At 50.1% G+C, this 18,719-nt stretch overlaps 1 protein-coding gene across 18 annotated transcripts in view; it reads left to right on the top strand.

Annotated features, from left to right (window-relative positions):
• Positions 1 to 18,719, top strand: part of UBR5 (ubiquitin protein ligase E3 component n-recognin 5) — a 2,064,863-nt gene that overhangs the window by 1,926,979 nt on the left and 119,165 nt on the right. For all 18 annotated transcript variants that reach the window (XM_086966085.1, XM_086966077.1, XM_086966080.1 and 15 more), the window contains one exon: positions 11,420 to 11,575. In XM_086966085.1, coding sequence (XP_086822211.1) covers positions 11,420 to 11,575 — 156 coding nt within the window. The remainder of the gene's footprint in view (positions 1 to 11,419; positions 11,576 to 18,719) is intronic.

Below are 18,719 nucleotides of genomic sequence, written 5' to 3'. Positions count from 1 at the left end.
TAACCTTGATTTCCCCACGGTGGCCCTAAAGACTAATCTCCTCACTGAGGTGCATAGGACAGTAACCAGCCTAAAACAACGAGGACGCTACTGATTAAATAACCAGGTCTTTAGTTGTTTCCTAAAGATTAGGAGAGTGGGGCAGCTTCTGATAGAGATGGGAAGAGAGTTCCATAATTTTGCGGTGGCAACAAGAAAACGTCTGTCTCCCCAAGATGATGTTTTTGTCCGAGGACAGGAAGACGAAGGGCCGTAGAAGAGCGAAGAGTTCTTGTGGGGATGTAAATGCGGAAGGCATCCACAAGAAACTGAGGCAATGAGTTGTGGATGGCCTTGTAGGCGATTCAAAGGGCCTTGAACTTGATCCGGTTTCGGACCCTAAGCCAATGGAGATGGCGAATGGCGTTCGTGATTGATTTAAATTTGGGAATCCGGAGTAGTACCCTAGCTGCAGCATTCTGCACCGACTGGAGTTTATTCAGTACCTTCTCTTGGGCATTAAGAAGGAGTGCGTTGCAGTAGTCGATTTTCGAAAAAATCAAGGTTGTGACAAGGGTTTTGCTCGATGAAGATAGGGAATCAATTTTTTGATTTTCTTTAAGAGGTAGAAGGAGGAGGATGCCACATTATTTACGTGGTGGTTGAAAAGGAGTTTGTCATCAACCATCACTCCCAGGTTCCTAACCTTGGGGACAAGTTGTGGTGGAGGGCCCAGATCTTTGGGCCACCAGATGGACGACCAGACGGGAGATGGATTTCCAAACGTCATGACCTCGGTTTTATCCGAGTTTAATTTTAAACAGTTATTGGTCATCCACGAACTGGTGGCTTACATCCCCTCTTGGAATCTTGAGGCTACTTCTACTCCATTTTTGTGAACCGCTAGGACCAGCTGGGTATAGTCAGCGTAGGTGGTTAAGCTCAGTCTGTATGATTTGATTACCCTCACCAAGTCCAAGACGTAGATATTGAATAACGTGGGACTTAGCGAGGAACCCTGCGGCACCCCACAGGGAAGCGCAAAAATGGGAGAGTAGTAAGTACCCATTTTGACAGTTTGCGTGCGGTCCGATAGGAATGACGCCAGGAGGTCCTTTGCAAGATGGTTGATGCCAAGAGATGCGACACAGTCGATCAGAATGGAGTGATCGACCGTGTCAAAAGCTGCGGATAGGTCCAACAGTATAATTACTGCTGATCCGCCCTGGTCCATGATTACCCTAATTTCGTCCGTTGCTTTTATCAAGGCCGTTTCTGTCCCGTGGCCCTGCCTGAAGCCAAACTGTGTATCGTCTAGTAAGTGATTACTCTCAATGTAGTCAGATAACTCCCTATTCAAAAGTTTTTCAACTATCTTAGCAGGAAAAGGGAGACATGCTATAGGGCGGTAATTAACGGAGGCAGTGGGGTCCAAGCATGGTTTCTTCAATAATGGCTTTATCACTGCTTGTTTCCAGGCTGGGGAAAATATCCCGGAGCTAAAAATGGTATAGCAGATTTCCATAAGAGGGGGAGTGATTAAATCTGGTATTTGCTTGAGAATAGAGGGAGGACAAGGGTCTAGTGGCGACCCTGATCTAGTAGATAAAATGAGGTTGCTGATCTGATCCGCGCTGGCCAAGTCAAAATGGAGAAAGGAGGGGGAGATGGCTTTTTGAGGAAGGAAGGGGAATGAATCATTGGGAAAGGGGGGGAGTGGGAAACGCTGCGTAAATCTTAGTAACCTTAGTAGTGAAAAAAATCAGCCAAGGAATTGCATAGATCTTGGGATATATCGGTGGGTTCACTAGATTGTGGGATAGATAAGGTATTAACCACCTGAGAGAGTTTTCTGGCTGAATTCTGTGCAGAATCAATTTGGGAGGAGTAGAACATACTTTTTTGATGAATAATAGCCCACTTGTAGATGGACTGAGCGTCCTTATAGTTCTGTTTATCCTGGGGGTGGTAATGCTTCCGCCAATGCCTTTCGAGGTTTCAGCAGTACTGTCTTTGGAGCCTGAGCTCTTCGGTAAACCAAGGGGCCGAAGGGTGGCTCTATTAGGGAACATTTTTTTTTTGCGGTACTACAAGGTCACAGGCATCTAGGATCCAAGTCTGATATAGTTTGGATGCAGTGTCGGGATCGGAAGTAATCGTGAAGTGGGAATTTAAGAGAGTCTCAGCGAGCAATGGAATGTCAGCGTTATTCCATGCTCGAGTGATCTTAGGAATATGAGCCTTAGATTGAGGTGCGTTGGGCATGTGGGTCTTAATCGAGAACAGGACTACTGCATGGTCAGACCAGATTACCGGCAGAACCGCTAATGGTGTAAGCCCGGGGTCATTGGTAAATACCCCATCTAACGTATTGCCTGCAAGATGGGTAGGGGCGGCCACTATCTGAGAAAGACAGACGACTTGAAAGTCGGATATAATTTTGGCGGTATCTGGGTCACTGGGCAACTCTAGATGGAAATTAAAGTCTCCCAGTATGGTGTAGTAGGAGGATCACAGATCTGGTTCAACTAAATTATCTAAAACTGTCAGAAAACGGTTTCGTGGGCCAGGGGGGCGATAAAGAAGGGTCCCTTTGAATACTTGATTATTATTTAAGAAGATGGCAAAGCTGAGGGCCTTGCAGTCTGGGAGGTTAAGTGAGTCCATTTTTAAACCAAATGTGGTTTTATAGATGATTGCGAGCCCCCACCCCTTCTCCTTAAGGTTCTATCTAGTCTGGCCACCCGGTAACCAACAGGGGTGGCAGCGCAGAAATCGGGGCCTGAGGAGGCATCCGCCCACGTCTTGGTCATGAACAGAATGTCCAACTCTTGGTTGGTGATAAGTTCTGCGATGTCGAGGTGGTGTTTAGGGAGGGAGCGTGCATTGCTAAGTGCCGCCCGAAACTCCTTCGTATTTACTGCTGGGACGTGGCACAAGGTCTCTTTCCGCAGTGGGGAGAACTCGCTCAGCGACGCTTTTCGTTGCGAATGGAGCTGCGTTCTGTTGTACGCCTTTCCGCCTATACCACTTCTGCCCAGAGTGCTGAAGAAGATCGGGCAAGACCGGGCCCAAGTCATCCTTGTGGCTCCGGACTGGGCACGAAGATACTGGTATACTGAGCTACTTGGCATGTCAGTCGATTCCACGATTTGTCTGCCTCTTCGGGAGGATCTTATGTCGCAGCAGCAGGGGATGGTCCTCCACTCTCGGCCATTTCAGCCTTCTTAAGGCTTCCTGATCAGCCTTCTCTTTTCAAGTCCCCTGTTGTAAATAGATTCTTGAAATGCATCACACACATGTTTCCTCCTGTTCCCTTCGTGATGCCTCAGTGGGACTTGAATCTTGTTCTAACATATCTGATGTGCGCTCCTTTTGAGCCATTTCATAACTGTCCTCTTCGTCTTCTGACTCTTAAGACTGCATTCCTGGTTGCCATCACCTCTGCCAGGAGAGTGAGTGAGCTCCAGGCTCTATCTTCTAAACCTCCTTTCCTCTATGTCCATCCTAACAAGGTTGTTCTGAGGATTCGTCCTTCTTTCCTGCCCAAGGTGGTCACAGCCTTTTTATATCGGACAGTCCATCACCTTGCCCACCTTCTTTCTGCCTTCCTCGAAGGAGGAAGAGAGGCTCCACTGTCTGGACCCAAAGTGTGCTTTCCTTCTATCTAGGGAGAAAATTACAAAAAACAATTTGATGGACAGAATGTAGATCAATGTCTTACATTCACCCCAGTACAAGGATCTGGGCCTAAATCCATCGTTTTTTGCACTCCACACCACCCTGGGTTAGATAATGGCTTTATGCAAATCAGCTCTGACCCTGTGCCCCATGGGAACAGTCCAGTCCGAACTACAACAGCCATATCTTTACCAGACCGGAATCAAGCACCCGAGGACCGGACCGGTTTCGAGGTAACACCTCTCATGAGCCCGGCTAGCTTGACTCCAGTGGTGTGGAGGCTCTGGGACCCACGTCTGAGCTACCCCAGTACACTCAGGGAGAAAATTACAAAAAACAATTTGATGGACAGAATGTAGATCAATGTCTTACATTCACCCCAGTACAAGGATCTGGGCCTCAATCCATCGTTTTTTGCACTCCACACCACCCTGGGTTAGATAATGGCTTTATGCAAATCAGCTCTGACCCTGTGCCCCATGGGAACAGTCCAGTCCGTTCTGGGAAGGACATGGCTTTTGACTGGGGGAATGTGTGACATTGATCCACATTCGGTCCATCACTTGTTGATTTTGCAATTGCCGCCCTAAGTGCGCTGGGGATGCAGCGGGTTCGGGATATTCAGGCTCTGATTCCGATCTTTCAGCCTTTATCCCGAGTCTCGGTCAGGTCGAAGCCGCGGCTCTTGGGGCTGATGGCCTCCTGCATCCTTCTGGTGCATCACGCCAGGTGGCGGATGCGGGCTCTGCAGTGGGACCTGAAGTTTCAGTGGGCACAGCATATGGGCAATCTGTCCGACCACGTCCTGATCTCGGAGAGCACTGCGAGTCAGTTGCAGTGGTGGCTCACGAACCGCGATTGGGTCAGCGGCAGATCTCTCTCCCTACCCCAACCGGAGCACGTAGTGGTGACAGATGCGTCGCTCCTGGGATTGGGGGGGGGGGGGGGGGGTACACATGGGAGAGAGGGAGATCAGAGGCCTCTGGTCTCCGGCGGAGTCCCAGCTCCATATCAACCTTCTGGAGCTGTGGGCAATCTGACTTGAACCGAAGGCATTTCTTCCTTCTGTCCAGAAAAGTGTAGTGCAGGTGTTCACTGGCAACACCACCGCCATGTGGTACTCCAACAAACGGGGCGGGGTGGGGTTGTGGACCCTTTGTCTGGAGGCTCTGCGCCTCTGGCGATGGTTGGAACACCAGGGCGTCACCCTGGTGGTTCAACACCTGGCAGGTTCCCTGAACGGCAGGGTGAACGAACTTAGCCGCCGGTGCATGATGGGTCACGAATGGCGTCTGAACTCAGACGTGGCACAAGGTCTCTTTCCGCAGTGGGGAGAACTCGCTCAGCGACGCTTTTCGTTGCGAATGGAGCTGCGTTCTGTTGTACGCCTTTCCGCCTATACCACTTCTGCCCAGAGTGCTGAAGAAGATCGGGCAAGACCGGGCCCAAGTCATCCTTGTGGCTCCGGACTGGGCACGAAGATACTGGTATACTGAGCTACTTGGCATGTCAGTCGATTCCACGATTTGTCTGCCTCTTCGGGAGGACCTTATGTCGCAGCAGCAGGGGATGGTCCTCCACTCTCGGCCGTTTCAGCCTTCTTAAGGCTTCCTGGTCAGCCTTCTCTTTTCAAGTCCCCTGTTGTAAATAGATTCTTGAAATGCATCACACACATGTTTCCTCCTGTTCCCTTCGTGATGCCTCAGTGGGACTTGAATCTTGTTCTAACATATCTGATGTGCGCTCCTTTTGAGCCATTTCATAACTGTCCTCTTCGTCTTCTGACTCTTAAGACTGCATTCCTGGTTGCCATCACCTCTGCCAGGAGAGTGAGTGAGCTCCAGGCTCTATCTTCTAAACCTCCTTTCCTCTATGTCCATCCTAACAAGGTTGTTCTGAGGATTCGTCCTTCTTTCCTGCCCAAGGTGGTCACAGCCTTTTTATATCGGACAGTCCATCACCTTGCCCACCTTCTTTCTGCCTTCCTCGAAGGAGGAAGAGAGGCTCCACTGTCTGGACCCAAAGTGTGCTTTCCTTCTATCTAGGGAGAAAATTACAAAAAACAATTTGATGGACAGAATGTAGATCAATGTCTTACATTCACCCCAGTACAAGGATCTGGGCCTAAATCCATCGTTTTTTGCACTCCACACCACCCTGGGTTAGATAATGGCTTTTGCAAATCAGCTCTGACCCTGTGCCCCATGGGAACAGTCCAGTCCGAACTACAACAGCCATATCTTTCCCAGACCGGAATCAAGCATCCGAGGACCGGACCGGTTTCGAGGTAACACCTCTCATCAGCCCGGCTAGCTTGACTCCAGTGGTGTGGAGGCTCTGGGACCCACGTCTGAGCTACCCCAGTACACTCAGGGAGAAAATTACAAAAAACAATTTGATGAACAGAATGTAGATCAATGTCTTACATTCACCCCAGTACAAGGATCTGGGCCTAAATCCATCGTCTTTTGCACTCCACACCACCCTGGGTTAGATAATGGCTTTATGCAAATCAGCTCCGACCCTGTGCCCCATGGGAACAGTCCAGTCCGTTCTGGGAAGGACATGGCTTTTGACTGGGGGAATGTGTGACATTGATCCACATTCGGTCCATCACTTGTTGATTTTGCAATTGCCGCCCTAAGTGCGCTGGGGATGCCCAGACGTGGGTCCCAGGCACTCCACACCACTGGAGTCAAGCTAGCCGGGCTGATGAGAGGTGTTACCTCGAAACCGGTCCGGTCCTCGGATGCTTGATTCCGTTCTGTGAAGGACATGGCTTTTGTAGTTCGGACTGGACTGTTCCCATGGGGCAACAGGGTCAGAGCTGATTTGCATATCGCCATTGTCTAACCCAGGGTGGTGTGGAGTGCAAAAAAACGATGGATTTGGGCCCAGATCTTTTGACTGGGGGAATGTGTGACATTGATCCACATTCGGTCCATCACTTGTTGATTTTGCAATTGCCGCCCTAAGTGCGCTGGGGATGCCCAGACGTGAGTCCCAGGCACTCCACACCACTTGGAGTCAAGCTAGCCGGGCTGATGAGAGGTGTTACCTCGAAACCAGTCCGGTCCTTGGATGCTTGATTCCGTTCTGGGAAGGACATGGCTTTTGTAGTTCGGACTGGACTGTTCCCATGGGGCAACAGGGTCAGAGCTGATTTGCATATCGCCATTGTCTAACCCAGGGTGGTGTGGAGTGCAAAAAAACGATGGATTTGGGCCCAGATCTTTTGACTGGGGGAATGTGTGACATTGATCCACATTCGGTCATCACTTGTTGATTTTGCAATTCCCTCTATCTAGATCGCACACGCCAGTTCTTCGGTGGATGACCAGCTCTTTCTTGGTTACGTTGGAGCTAAGAAGGGACCGGCGGTGCACAAGCGGACCATCTCTCGGTGGGTCGTCTTGTACATCAAGGTTTGCTACTCTTTGGCGAAAAAGGAGGCTCCTGTTGGGCTGCGCGCCCATTCCTCTCGAGCCACGGCGGCTACTACTGCCCTGGGTCGTGGGTCCCCTTGCAGGACATTTGTCAGGCAGCTACATGGGCCTCGCTGCAAACGTTTGCTAGACATTACTGTCGGAACAGCCAAGTCCGGAGAAACAGCTTTTTCGGCCGTTCCGTTTTCCAGGACTTTCTGGTGTGATCTTGGTTCGCAGACCCACCACCGGAGTTGGTATTGCTGGGGTATCTATCCTAAGGTAAGGAATCTAACACTAACCTGTTTCTTTCAAATGAACAAGTTACTTACCTTCGGTAACAATATATCTGTAAGAAACAGTAGTTAGTGTTGTATTCCTTACCACCCCACCCATCCTCCCCGTTCTGCGAACCGATAGCTAGGGTTAAGGACATCCCTTTCAGGGCCCTAGTTTCATGGCACCAGTGTCTGTTTCTATCATGGCTCTGCGTTACTGGCGCGGAAAGCTATGTACAGAACTGACGTCAGCTCGGGAGGGCGGCGTCTAAGTACTCTGACTACGTCATCCCGGCGATCACAATGCCGACGGCGGACGCGGACCCTCAGACGACGCCTACCAACGCGCAGGGGTACTGCTGACGAAAAGTTTCCGGATCCAGTCTGACGCCTGGGGATATTCTAAGGTAAGGAATCTAACACGAACTACTGTTTCTTACAGATTTATTGTTACCGAAGGTAAGTAACTTGTGCTTCCTGTTACAGGTTTCTCTATAGACCTTAACGGGTTGCGTTTGAGGCTATCATCCCGACCGGACACACCAAGGCAGGTAAACCTGAACTGCTGGTGCTTCTCAGGACCTCTGCCCCTAAGCACCTTAAGTTCAGGAGAGTAACGCTGGAAATAATTTGTAAGTGTACATATGCAGTGCATGTTTGTACCATAGTGTGAGAAGTTGGCCTGATATATGATGCTCTCTAATTCTAGTGATCACCTTGTATCAGTCCAAACAACCCTTATGGTGATTGGTTGTAAGTCAACCTTGTAGACCAGCTATCCTAATGGTAGCATGGACGAAGCAGTCTTAGACTAAACTCTTTTGGCATGTGAAGCCAGCTGTTTTACCACATATAACCCCTTGAATACCAAATGAAAGGACACCACACAGGTAGTTATGAAAATAAACAATATATTTATTAACTAACAAACACCTCTGAACTCTTTGAGGTCAGAGAGCTAAGCACATGACTAGACACTTGAGAAAAATACGTTAAGTTGCACGAGTTACAATGTTGCCCTAGGGGCGCAACAAACCATATACTAAGTAAATGGTATAAGGAAGTCTATTAAAGGAATGGAGCTGTCCAGAGACTGAAGAATCGCTGGGACTACACTATCCTAACTTTAGGTAAGTAATAGGAGGCCCACGGAACGCGTGTGCAGAGTGTGAACTCACACGCGAGATGCGTAACAACGTCTATGGACAGTACAGTTCAAGAAAAAGGTGAGTACGGACAATCCTGACTAGTTAGGACTAAATCGACTGTGGAACTGGACACTAGGAGAGTCAATCTACCCTTGAGCACCGAAAAGCTCTTGTTAGCTCACCCACGGGCTGCGGGTGCATACGTGCGAAGTCGTGTCGGGTTTCGGCGTTGAAGTCTATGGAGCCTGAAAGAAAAGATGCTGCAGGCGACCAGGAGGAAGATGTCCGATGCGACCCAAGGGTGGATCGAGGGAGAAGGGGACCTGAAAGCAGAGGGGACAGTGTTCAAAGTCCCTAGCCAGTGACTGGAGTGGAACCAGGAAGGAACCAGAGGCTGTTGTCGCAATCAGGTGGAGAGTGGACGCTTGACTCTGCAGCCACGTGGACCAGGTGGTGTCTTCGACGACCAGGATGGAGGGATGGCTTCTTTGGCCGTTCCGTCCTCCAGGACTTTCTGGTGTGATTATTGGTTCGCAGACCCACCACCAGGGTTGGTATTGCTGGGGTATCTATTCTAAGGTAAGGAATCTATCACTAACGTGTCTCTTTCAGATGCACAAGTTACTACTTGTGTAACGATATATCTGTAAGAGACATTAGTTGGTGATAGATTCCTTACCGACCCACCCATCCTTCCCGTTCTGCGAGCCGATATCTAGGGTTAAGGTCATCCCCTTTCAGGGCCCTAGTTTCAAGGCACCAGTGTTGGTTTTTAGCATAGCTCTGCGTTTCTGGCACGGAAAAGCTGTGTCTAAGAACTGACGTCAGCACGCGGAGGCGGCGTCTAAGTACTCCGACGTCATCACGGCACCGACGACGGACGCGGAGCCACAGACGACGCCTACCGGCGCGCAAGGGTACTGCTACGCAAAAATTTCCGGATCCAATCTGACGCCTGGGGATATTCTAAGGTAAGGAATCTATCACCAACTAATGTCTCTTACAGATATATTGTTACACAAGTAGTAACTTGTGCATTTGTTCAACTGCAACCTCTGGCAGCAGCCGGAAAGCGTGAATCTGCCCCACTCTGCACCCGCCATCCACGGCCCGAGCTCTAGTGGACAAACACCATGAGGAGGTCATCCCGGCGATCCAGAACCGAGGTCCGGCGACCCCTGACCAGCCTCCCGCCGACGCCTGCAGCCTAAATCCAGAAGACACGACCAGGAGTTGGTAAGTACATCCGACCCCAAAAGGCACCCCTGCACCCGACACCCCACGGCCTTGTGTGCCAAACTGACAGTGCCTAACCAACCCTTAACTTCCCAGCATACCTCTCGAAGTGGTGGTCGCACCCAGAAGTCCTTTGTCAACCTGCCAGCAGTGCTTTTGCAAATTGGAGGTTCTACATTGGAAACAACAGGACATCCGACCTCGAAACAGGACCCTGCAGCCGGCCGCCCTGTTTCAGCTGAGGGTGCACCTTTGGTGCTAATTTGTTAACCCATTTGCCCTGTGCTAAAGTCCAGGAGCTTCGCTCCCATAACCCAGTGGCCTGCTAGCCAGCAGCCACCAACCTGAGGCCCTCTATCCCCCATTTGATAACATTGGGCCTCAATACTTTGCACCCGCAGCGTGCCGCTGAGGGTGTAACAAGAGTGCATCACTGACCTTGGGGGACCCCTGAGTGTAACCCCGGAACCTCAACTCCAAATACCGATTACTTACCTAGAAACCGATAACCATATTTTCCTCCATAGGATAACATTGACTGTTTTTCCTGTAAAAGGTTCGAAGTATGAAGTTTTGAAACCTAAAGCAATTCTTTAAAATTGTACGATTCAACAAAAAAGCTTTTATTCACCAGTTTACAGGAAATGGCCCAGTGCTGCATACAGCATTGAGTAAGAAAAGTAACTTACCTGCTATTTTACTGAAAATCTATGTACTGTATTTACAAGTGATTGCATTTCTCTGAAACAATATTGTAAGTCAAACCATAGTACATTTACAATTTAACTGTTTTACAGTCAACACGTATTTCTTGCTTACCTGTGCCAGGCTTGCTTGGTTCTAGAAATAAAAGAACTAAAACAATATTTTTATACAAAAACAATTGGATTGTCGCAGTGCCATGGCTACCTGTGGTACCATTTACCAGAGGCTGACCTGTGGCAAGAGATGCCAATTGGGTTTAGGCTTCAATGCAGTTTTAGGGAAAGAACATGGGTCCTGGGTAGCTGATTAGCAGGATCCCAGGGCACACTCAGTTAAATACATCAGCAATTCAGCAAAAAGGAGGGGCAACCATGCTGAAAGAGGGCACTTTCTCACAAGCCTCTGCTTCAGATTAATCGCCTTACGATTAATGGGTGCAACCCCAGCACCTAACTTTCTCAAATGATGAGCATAAAAAATGTAGGGAGGTGGAGGCCTAGAAAAGACTATATTATAATTCCTAGAGACAAGAAGAAAAAGCCAGCTTGTAATCTAAACTAATATCTCAGATCATATTTTGTTTAGCCAAAGATGTAATGTTTAATCAGACACAGCTTGGCTATAGATTACCCTTGAAACAGCAGCTACTCAGAAAGGAGTAGTAGCTAGGCTTAGCGGGTCAAAGAAGGGCATAAAATAGGGGCGTTAAGGGTAGCAATTCCAAGAAATTCTTGAAATTTCAGTTTTCTGAATGAGAGGGACTTTCATTTCGAATATAGGGCTTTCAACACTAGGCGTCAAATGGTGCTAATGGGTCATTCTGCTAATATATGTTGACTTATATCTACCCTCATTTTTCTATGATCCTGCACAGCTTGTTCAGTCTCATGGTGCAACGTATTACAAATGTTGTCATTTAGCAATTTATCCTTGTATAATTTTTATGTTTTGTGTTCTGCAATTCTAGGTGAATTGGCATGATTTCGCTTTTTTTGATCCGGTTATGTATGAGAGTTTACGGCAGCTGATACTCGCTTCTCAGAGTACAGATGCAGATGCAGTCTTTGCAGCAATGGACCTAGCTTTTGCAATTGACCTATGTAAAGAGGAGGGCGGAGGACAGGTACGTAATAAATTATAAAACAGCAAACCCAAAATGTAACAGTTGTAAAAATCTTGCCGCATTTTTAACAATTCTTTTTATTTGTATTGTGAATTTTCACTTATTTTGATGTTGTCTTAATTGTGTTCATATTCAGTAGCATGAAGATATTTCCTTCTGGGAAAATGTTATGCTTGAATCAACATTAATACTCATACTGGACACCACCATTTGTACTTATTCCTAGTTGCAAGACGTGTTGTCACTGAAAAGTTGTTTACTAAATAATGTACGTTTTCTTTTAATCCACACCTGTTTTAATGCTTTTAAAGAAATGCCTTTTCTTTGTATGTTCACCCCTAAAGTTTTGGTATGATTCTGCTGGTTTTTTGACTGAGTGAGCTGAGGCCTGCTAACAAGACCTTAGTGCCTGTGCCCTGACCATAACGTGTGTATAATGGATTGGCTTATACCCAATTGGCATTAGCTAGGTAACTTACTCATAAAGTCCTAGTATATGGTACCCAAGGCATGTACGTTAGAGAGTCACCCAATGGATTGCAGCACTTGTTGTGCCACCCTGGATGTGACACAAGAAAAACGTGGCTCCTAGTCTACCAATGCTGATTAAGTTCCCCCCCACAGGTGGCCTATAGAGCCCTGAGGCAGGATGCTGTGTATTAAAAAGTAGAACATGAATGTTTACATGTTTCAACAGTAAAAAAAAAAAAAATATTGAGTTTACTGTGGAAAAGGCTAGTAGCCCCATGGGAAGTTGATTAACAGGTTGCCACAGCAGCACTGCTAACTTCTGACCAGTACCGCTAAAGTTTTTACTGTGAGGTATCAATCTGAAAGAAACACGTAGTGATGAATTCCTTACCTTAGAATTACCCCCAGGCGTCACACTGGATCTGGAAAGGTTTTGTCAGCAGTACCCCTGCGTGTCAAAAGGTGGCGTCATGCGGCTCCGCGTCCGTCATTGGCGTCGTGGTCGCCGAGATGACGTCACTGCAGCTACTTAGCCTCCTCCCTCGCGCGCTGACTTCAGTTCTTTCTTTTTCCGTGCCAGCAAGTGCTGATCCGTAGAGAGCGGTAATTTTTTGACTGAGTTTTTCAAGGCCTTTTCCGAGTCGATCGACTCCTGGTGCTGTAGGCATTCCCGGCTTCAAGTTATGTGGGACTGTCATCGTATGATGTTGGTGTCAGACCTGCACCGTGTTGGTCTCAACTGCCTGGGGCGCGACCATGACACCCAGTCGTGCACCGACTGCCGGGTCATGGCACCGAAGACTTTGCGAGAGCTGCCCCGTAAGTGCTTGAAGTCTGGCAGTCAGCTCCGCGCTGCTCAAGGTCCCGGTCCCGTGGGAGGTCGAGGGACCTGTCGCGGAGCCATCACCATCGTTCGTCGCGATCGAAGCCTTCGCACTCGGGGTCAGGTAAGACGAAGCATCACAAGAAGTCAAAGAAGCACCATCGCTCACCGACTTCACGACGCAGCTGAGGGTGTGGGAAGTGCCTCCCCCGATGCTCCTGCAGAGCCTAGGGTGTCGCTGTTGCCCTATCCGCCCTTCCCGGGTCCGTTGGCGACTCTGGCCCAGCTTCAGGAATTTCTGTCAGCCATGGCCCGCGCCTTCAGGCCCCGCGGGCCCGACTAGGGGTCTTCACCCTTTACTGTTGGCGGCTCCGGCATCGCTGTCCGCTCCTGCCCCGGCGCCGAAGGGCCCCCCAAGGATCCAGGCCTGTATCCCGGTCAACCCCTGTTAACCTCTGATACCTCCCCATAGTCGACCCCACCTGCAACACCTCCGACATCGCCAATGGCATCGGACGACGTCGCCCCCGGTTTCAGCCCCGATGTGGACACGGAGCCAGAAGGGAATCGCTCGACGCCCATGGGGCCTTTCTACCCCTATGTCCAGCCTCCTTATTTTAGGCCTGTTCATGAGCGTTCGAAGGAAGTGGAGGACTGGCAGGGGTCTGAGGAGCCTCTCACAGCTCAGTGGGAGTATGACCCAGACTGGGCAGAGGAACTGGGGATGCCAGTGGTCTGGACACCTCTCCTGACCTTGGCATGGTCACTCCTACCGTGGCTACAGAGGAGGGTGCAAGTTATGCAGTGATGTTGCGTAGGGCGGCCGTGTCACCCCTCTCCCTGGTGCGCCTTTGGGTCCAATAGAGGCGGAAGGCACTCATGTTGGGTCTTCGCTGGCCAATTCGTCCTCGGCTCCGGCTGTGTGTGTCAACTCCGATTCCGGAGCTGATTCGATGCCGACTGGACACGGCCCAGTGGGTCTTCCCAGTCGTCCGTCTAGTCCACCCCGTCAGTCTCCGCATAGCCCTTAGCGGCTCCCTGCGTTGACGTCTAAGGCGGCGCAGTACTCAACACCCTGTTCCCCACTTGTTGCAGTGGATGGACGTTGCCCAGCCAGAGTCCCCCTTGGAGGTCGTCGACGTCCACACGACTCCGGCTCGGCGTCCGCCGAAGCCCGTGCCGACACCGGTGCCAGTGCCCACGTTGCCTCTCTTTCAGGAGGTCGGTACTCCCGACTCCACGGACGTCCATTCGGCGCCTACACCTCTTATGCCACAAGCTGACGCTATTCTGGACTCCCCTGATCTGCGGCCGTTTCGGCCCATGGTGCAGGTACCTTGTGTGGCAGGGACTTCGGATCAGCCTCCGGCTCCTCCACTGTTACTGTCTAGTGGACGGGTTAGTCTGCAGCTCTCCCCTACAGATGGGTTATTGTCACCTCCCCAGATAGCATTTGAAGCTAGTCCTGCCTACGCACGGGCTAGTCACAGGGCGGCTGCTATTCTTTGTTTTCAGCCCCCTATGGTTCCTTTGCCTTCTGATCCTTTGTTGGATCTTCTCCATATGGAGCCGGTTGAAGTGGAGCCTTTGCTGCCCCTTGGGGCATCCTTGTTTGACATGCTGGGCAAATGGGCAAGGCCTTCCTCGGGTGACCCTGTTGATCGGGCCATACCTCGGCGACATCGTCCTGCCCCTAAAGATCTGCTCTGTCTGTCCCTTCATCCTAGGGCTCAGGGCCTAGTTGTTCAGGCGACCTTCAACTTTGCCTTCCTCTGCCCTGCCTCTGTTGCCTCCCCGCAGTGAGTCTAGGTTGTAAAGACGCAGTGGTCGCTAGCTTTTCGCCATCTGCTAGTGCTGAATACAGCTTGCGTGTTGCCACGTGTATCCTCTTCCCTTTGAGACTTGGTCGGGGCTCATCTACCTTCAATTCCAGAAGTCCAGCGGGTGAGTTAATCTGCCTTCTGTATGATGGCAGGGGAACCACGCAATTCTCCCTCCGCTCGTCTCTTGACGCCACTGACTCGGTGGGACGAGCTCTTGCTCGCTCAGTGGCTTTGCGCCGCCATGCTTGGCTGCACGGCAGTCGTTTCCCGGACAGTGTACGGGAAGCTCTTAGGGATCTGCCTTTCAATGGTGTGAACCTTTCATGATAGCCACACAGATTCAGCCGTCTCCCGCATCATGTCAGGACTACCCTGACTCTGGCGGCACGCCCTTTTTACCTTATCAGTCTTCTTTTATTCTGCGTAGGCGATGTTGCTTTGTTGGCTGATTTTGTACATGTCCTGGTACTCTGCCTAGCACCTGGATAAGTGTGGACGTTGGTTCTGCCATCTCCGTATTCTTTAAATGCTGCCGGATGGCTGGTTCTGTCTTTCCTTTCTGTCCTCTGAATGTGTGCTTAGCCCAAGAGGACTCCCCCTCGCAGGGGTTGACACTTACCCTATGTGAGGTATTTATAGGCTAGTCAGTGACTGCCTTAGCCTTGGTACGCTCCAATAAAGTTTTTTGCCACAATCTTGCTGTGGTCTTCTTTTTATACCAATCTGCAATTCTGACGTTCATATCGCTCCATTGCACCTTTGGTGGAGTTGGCTCTGGTAATGCTTCACTACCTCAGTATGGGTTCCTTACCCTATGGCTTCTGCCTCACCTGCATTCACAAAGCGTTTTTTAGCATCACTGTGATCTTATTGCCCTTGATGGCTGCTCTTCTTTTGCCAGGCGCTATCTTGGGGCCTTGTTCTGTTCAGTTTAGGCGCAGTTCTCACCACTAACACCCTGTCCTTTTGCTCCAAGATACAACCATTATGTGGTATGCTTTTTATCGTTGATGCAACCTGGGAAGGCACCCTGGTATGATTGCTATCATAGGGTGCTTGCATTGCTCCTTCTACTAATGTGGTGGTGGGTAAGGTAAGGAATCTAACACTAACTGTGAGAAGGTGGCCTGATATGCAGTGCTCACTATTCTAGTGAACATTATGTATCAGTCCAGCAACCCTTATTGATGATTGGTTGTAAGTCAACCTTATAGACCAGCTATCCTAGTAGCGTGGATACGAGCAGTCTAAGGCTAAAGACTCGAGAGGGCGTGTTAAGCCAGCTGTTTACCACACATATACCCCTTGAATACCCAATGAAAGGACACCACACAAGTGTTATGAAAATAAACAAGATATTTATTAAGAATCACAACAGCCCTGTACTCTTTATGAGGACAGGGTACTAAGCACAAAACAAAACTCTTACGAAAATACTTAAGTTAGCACAGTATATACAAATGCCCGAGGGGCACGGAAAACCATATACTCTGGAAGTTGAATGCGAAATTACTAGCAGGTAAGTACAGTACTAATAGGCTTTGGAATCGCTAGGTCTTGACTATAGAATCTTCAGATTACTTCTAGGAGGCCTAGGGGACTCGGGTGCAGAGTGTGCACTCTCACGTGTGATGCGGGACAAAGTCTATGGTAGCTAGATTTCACAGAGTTAGTGTTCTCGGGCGAACCCGACCTGGTAGGAGGAAAACGAAAGTGGATTCTGACCCTTGGATAGTGAGGCTATGCTGGGGCACCGAAATGCCGAAGTTACCTAGCCCAGGGGCTGCAGCTGCATAGGTCTCAAAAGACGTCGGGAATCCTCGTAGACGGACCAGGAGCCTGGAAGAAAGGAGTTGCTGGCAGGCGACCAGTGAAGAAAGTTCGATGGATCCAAGCCTGGATCGAAGGAAGATGACACCTGAAAGCAGAGGGGACCAAGTTCGAGACTACTAGCCAGTAGTCAGGTGGCACCAGGAGGGCACTGGATGGTAGTCACCTCGACTAGGTGAGTGGGTGACGCTGTGCTCTGCAGATCTCACGGACCAGGAGGCGTTGTCGGCGACCAGGATGGAGGAGCGAGCTGTCCCATGAAGATTGAAGCTGTCGGCGTCGCTGGACCCAGGATTGGGCAACAAAGCCTTGGCAAATTCAAGCCCACGCGGTGGACTCAAAATGGCGTCTGGAGTGGACCAGGAGGGTCCGGGGTGCTTCTCTTGAAGAAGGAAGCAAGGGCCAGTCTGGAGCAACCAGACCAGCAGCAGTGATGTCGTCGGGCGTCGTGAAGAAAGCCACAAGCCAGCCGGCTAGTAGCCACACAGCGCGGTGAGCACGCAAAAGCAGAAGGGCCCCACGCAGATCGTGGAGATGCTGGAGGGCTGATCTTCGGTGCTGGAGCTGCTCAGGGTTGGGGCTTCTCGGACCCCAAAGCACTCACCAGTGGAGCACACGGTGGGCTTGTTGCAAAGAAGTCGTGCAGTCTTGGCGATCGTCGGTCCCTCGAGGTCTCGTCGCACTCACAGTTCTCAGCTTTGCTGTAGAGGTGAGTAGAGGTCAGAGGTGCCAGGGAAGCCGGGTCTCGTCGAGCTGTGTCGTCGGATTCGTGAAGAAGGACTTGCAGCAGACCGCAGTGTTCTTAGGATGGTGCCCGCTTGATGCAGGGTGACTACTCCTTAGCCACAAGGGAGAATCTTGAAGAAGGAAATCTTGATGTCCTTTCGCAGAAAGTCGTGTCTTGATTCCAAAGATGATCTAATTTGAACAGGGGGGCCGCTCCTATCTTTATACTAAAAAAGGGGGCTGACCCGGTGACTAGGTCCTGCCTATGGGTGGGATTAGGAGGGGGTGGTTACACCCCTCTCCCATGCCGGACTTTCCCCAGGCCAGGGGCTGGTGTGCCCCTGGAACTGGTTCAGACTGGCCTATGCGTAGTGAGCACCGGGGTGCCACTCAGCAGTTACCTTCCTGTAAAGCCCTGCCTACCCAGGATACACAAAACCCTGTCTGGGACGGTGCTAGCACCGCCCTCGACAGGAAACCCTTTGTCCAGGCTCCCCTCGCTGGAAGGACTCCCAGCTGCAGGGGGTCAGACTCGTGTCTGTGGTGGCAGCATCCATTTTGTGGAGCTGAGGCTTCGTTTAACTTTAACCGGGGTTCACAGTTACATACATGTCGTGTCCCTCTAGAAGGGTGGAATGCTAACCCCGTCGCCAGAATTGGCGAGGGGTTAGTATTCCAATTCGTATGACACCTTACTAGACATGTTTTGATAAAGCAATACCAAAGATAGCATTTAACCGCAAGGATTATAATGCACTTAAGAGTATATGGTATGCGATATCATGGAACAGCTATTAGGACTTGATTCCGCAAGCTGCAGACAGGCTCAGCTCATGTCAGAGCACCATCTCACACGATTCCAAGCACTCTGCCTTCAGGATTGTTAAGGCCTGCCATAGGAGTGACTGATAGGAATCTGTGTGTCCATTGTAGGGTTAGATATAGGTATACTATATCTACAGCAAAGGGTGATTACACGACCTTGCCCCAGCTGTCATGCAGCCAGTTGTGTCAAATTTAGGAGGCCAGCCAGGGGTGGCATAATACATGCTTCAGCCCCTGGTAGGCCCTGGGTACACCTATGCCCTGAGTTACAGGGTCTGATAAGGTGGCCCAGTCCCAATTGGAAATGTACCTAGGGTACATGGAATCCATTTTAAAGAGAGAGCAGTAGGCCTGGGGTCCTGATTGGCAGGGTCCCAGGTCGACTATGTCAAAAACCAGCTAAAACACAGGGCAAAAAGTTGGGGCAACCATAGTCAGGAGGTACCTTCCTACACAACCCCCCCCAAACGAAAGGAGATAAGGCTATCCTTGTCCAGGTAAGCCTCTATTACCTAAGTGGCCATATAAGGAAGGACCAGCTCTGGCTTGGTTTCCCCTTGTGTCATGGTCCACTAGGCAACCCCTCACCCTAAGGGTATCTGAGGGTCTCCACCATAGGGAATCTCTGTCTCTGGTGTGTCTTGGG

The sequence above is a fragment of the Lissotriton vulgaris genome, chromosome 4_1 (assembly GCF_964263255.1).
Source record: "Lissotriton vulgaris chromosome 4_1, aLisVul1.2, whole genome shotgun sequence".
NCBI classification, from domain to species: Eukaryota; Metazoa; Chordata; class Amphibia; order Caudata; family Salamandridae; genus Lissotriton; species Lissotriton vulgaris.
The sequence above is the reverse complement of the archived record's forward strand: the minus strand, read 5'-3'. Positions and strand labels throughout refer to the sequence as shown.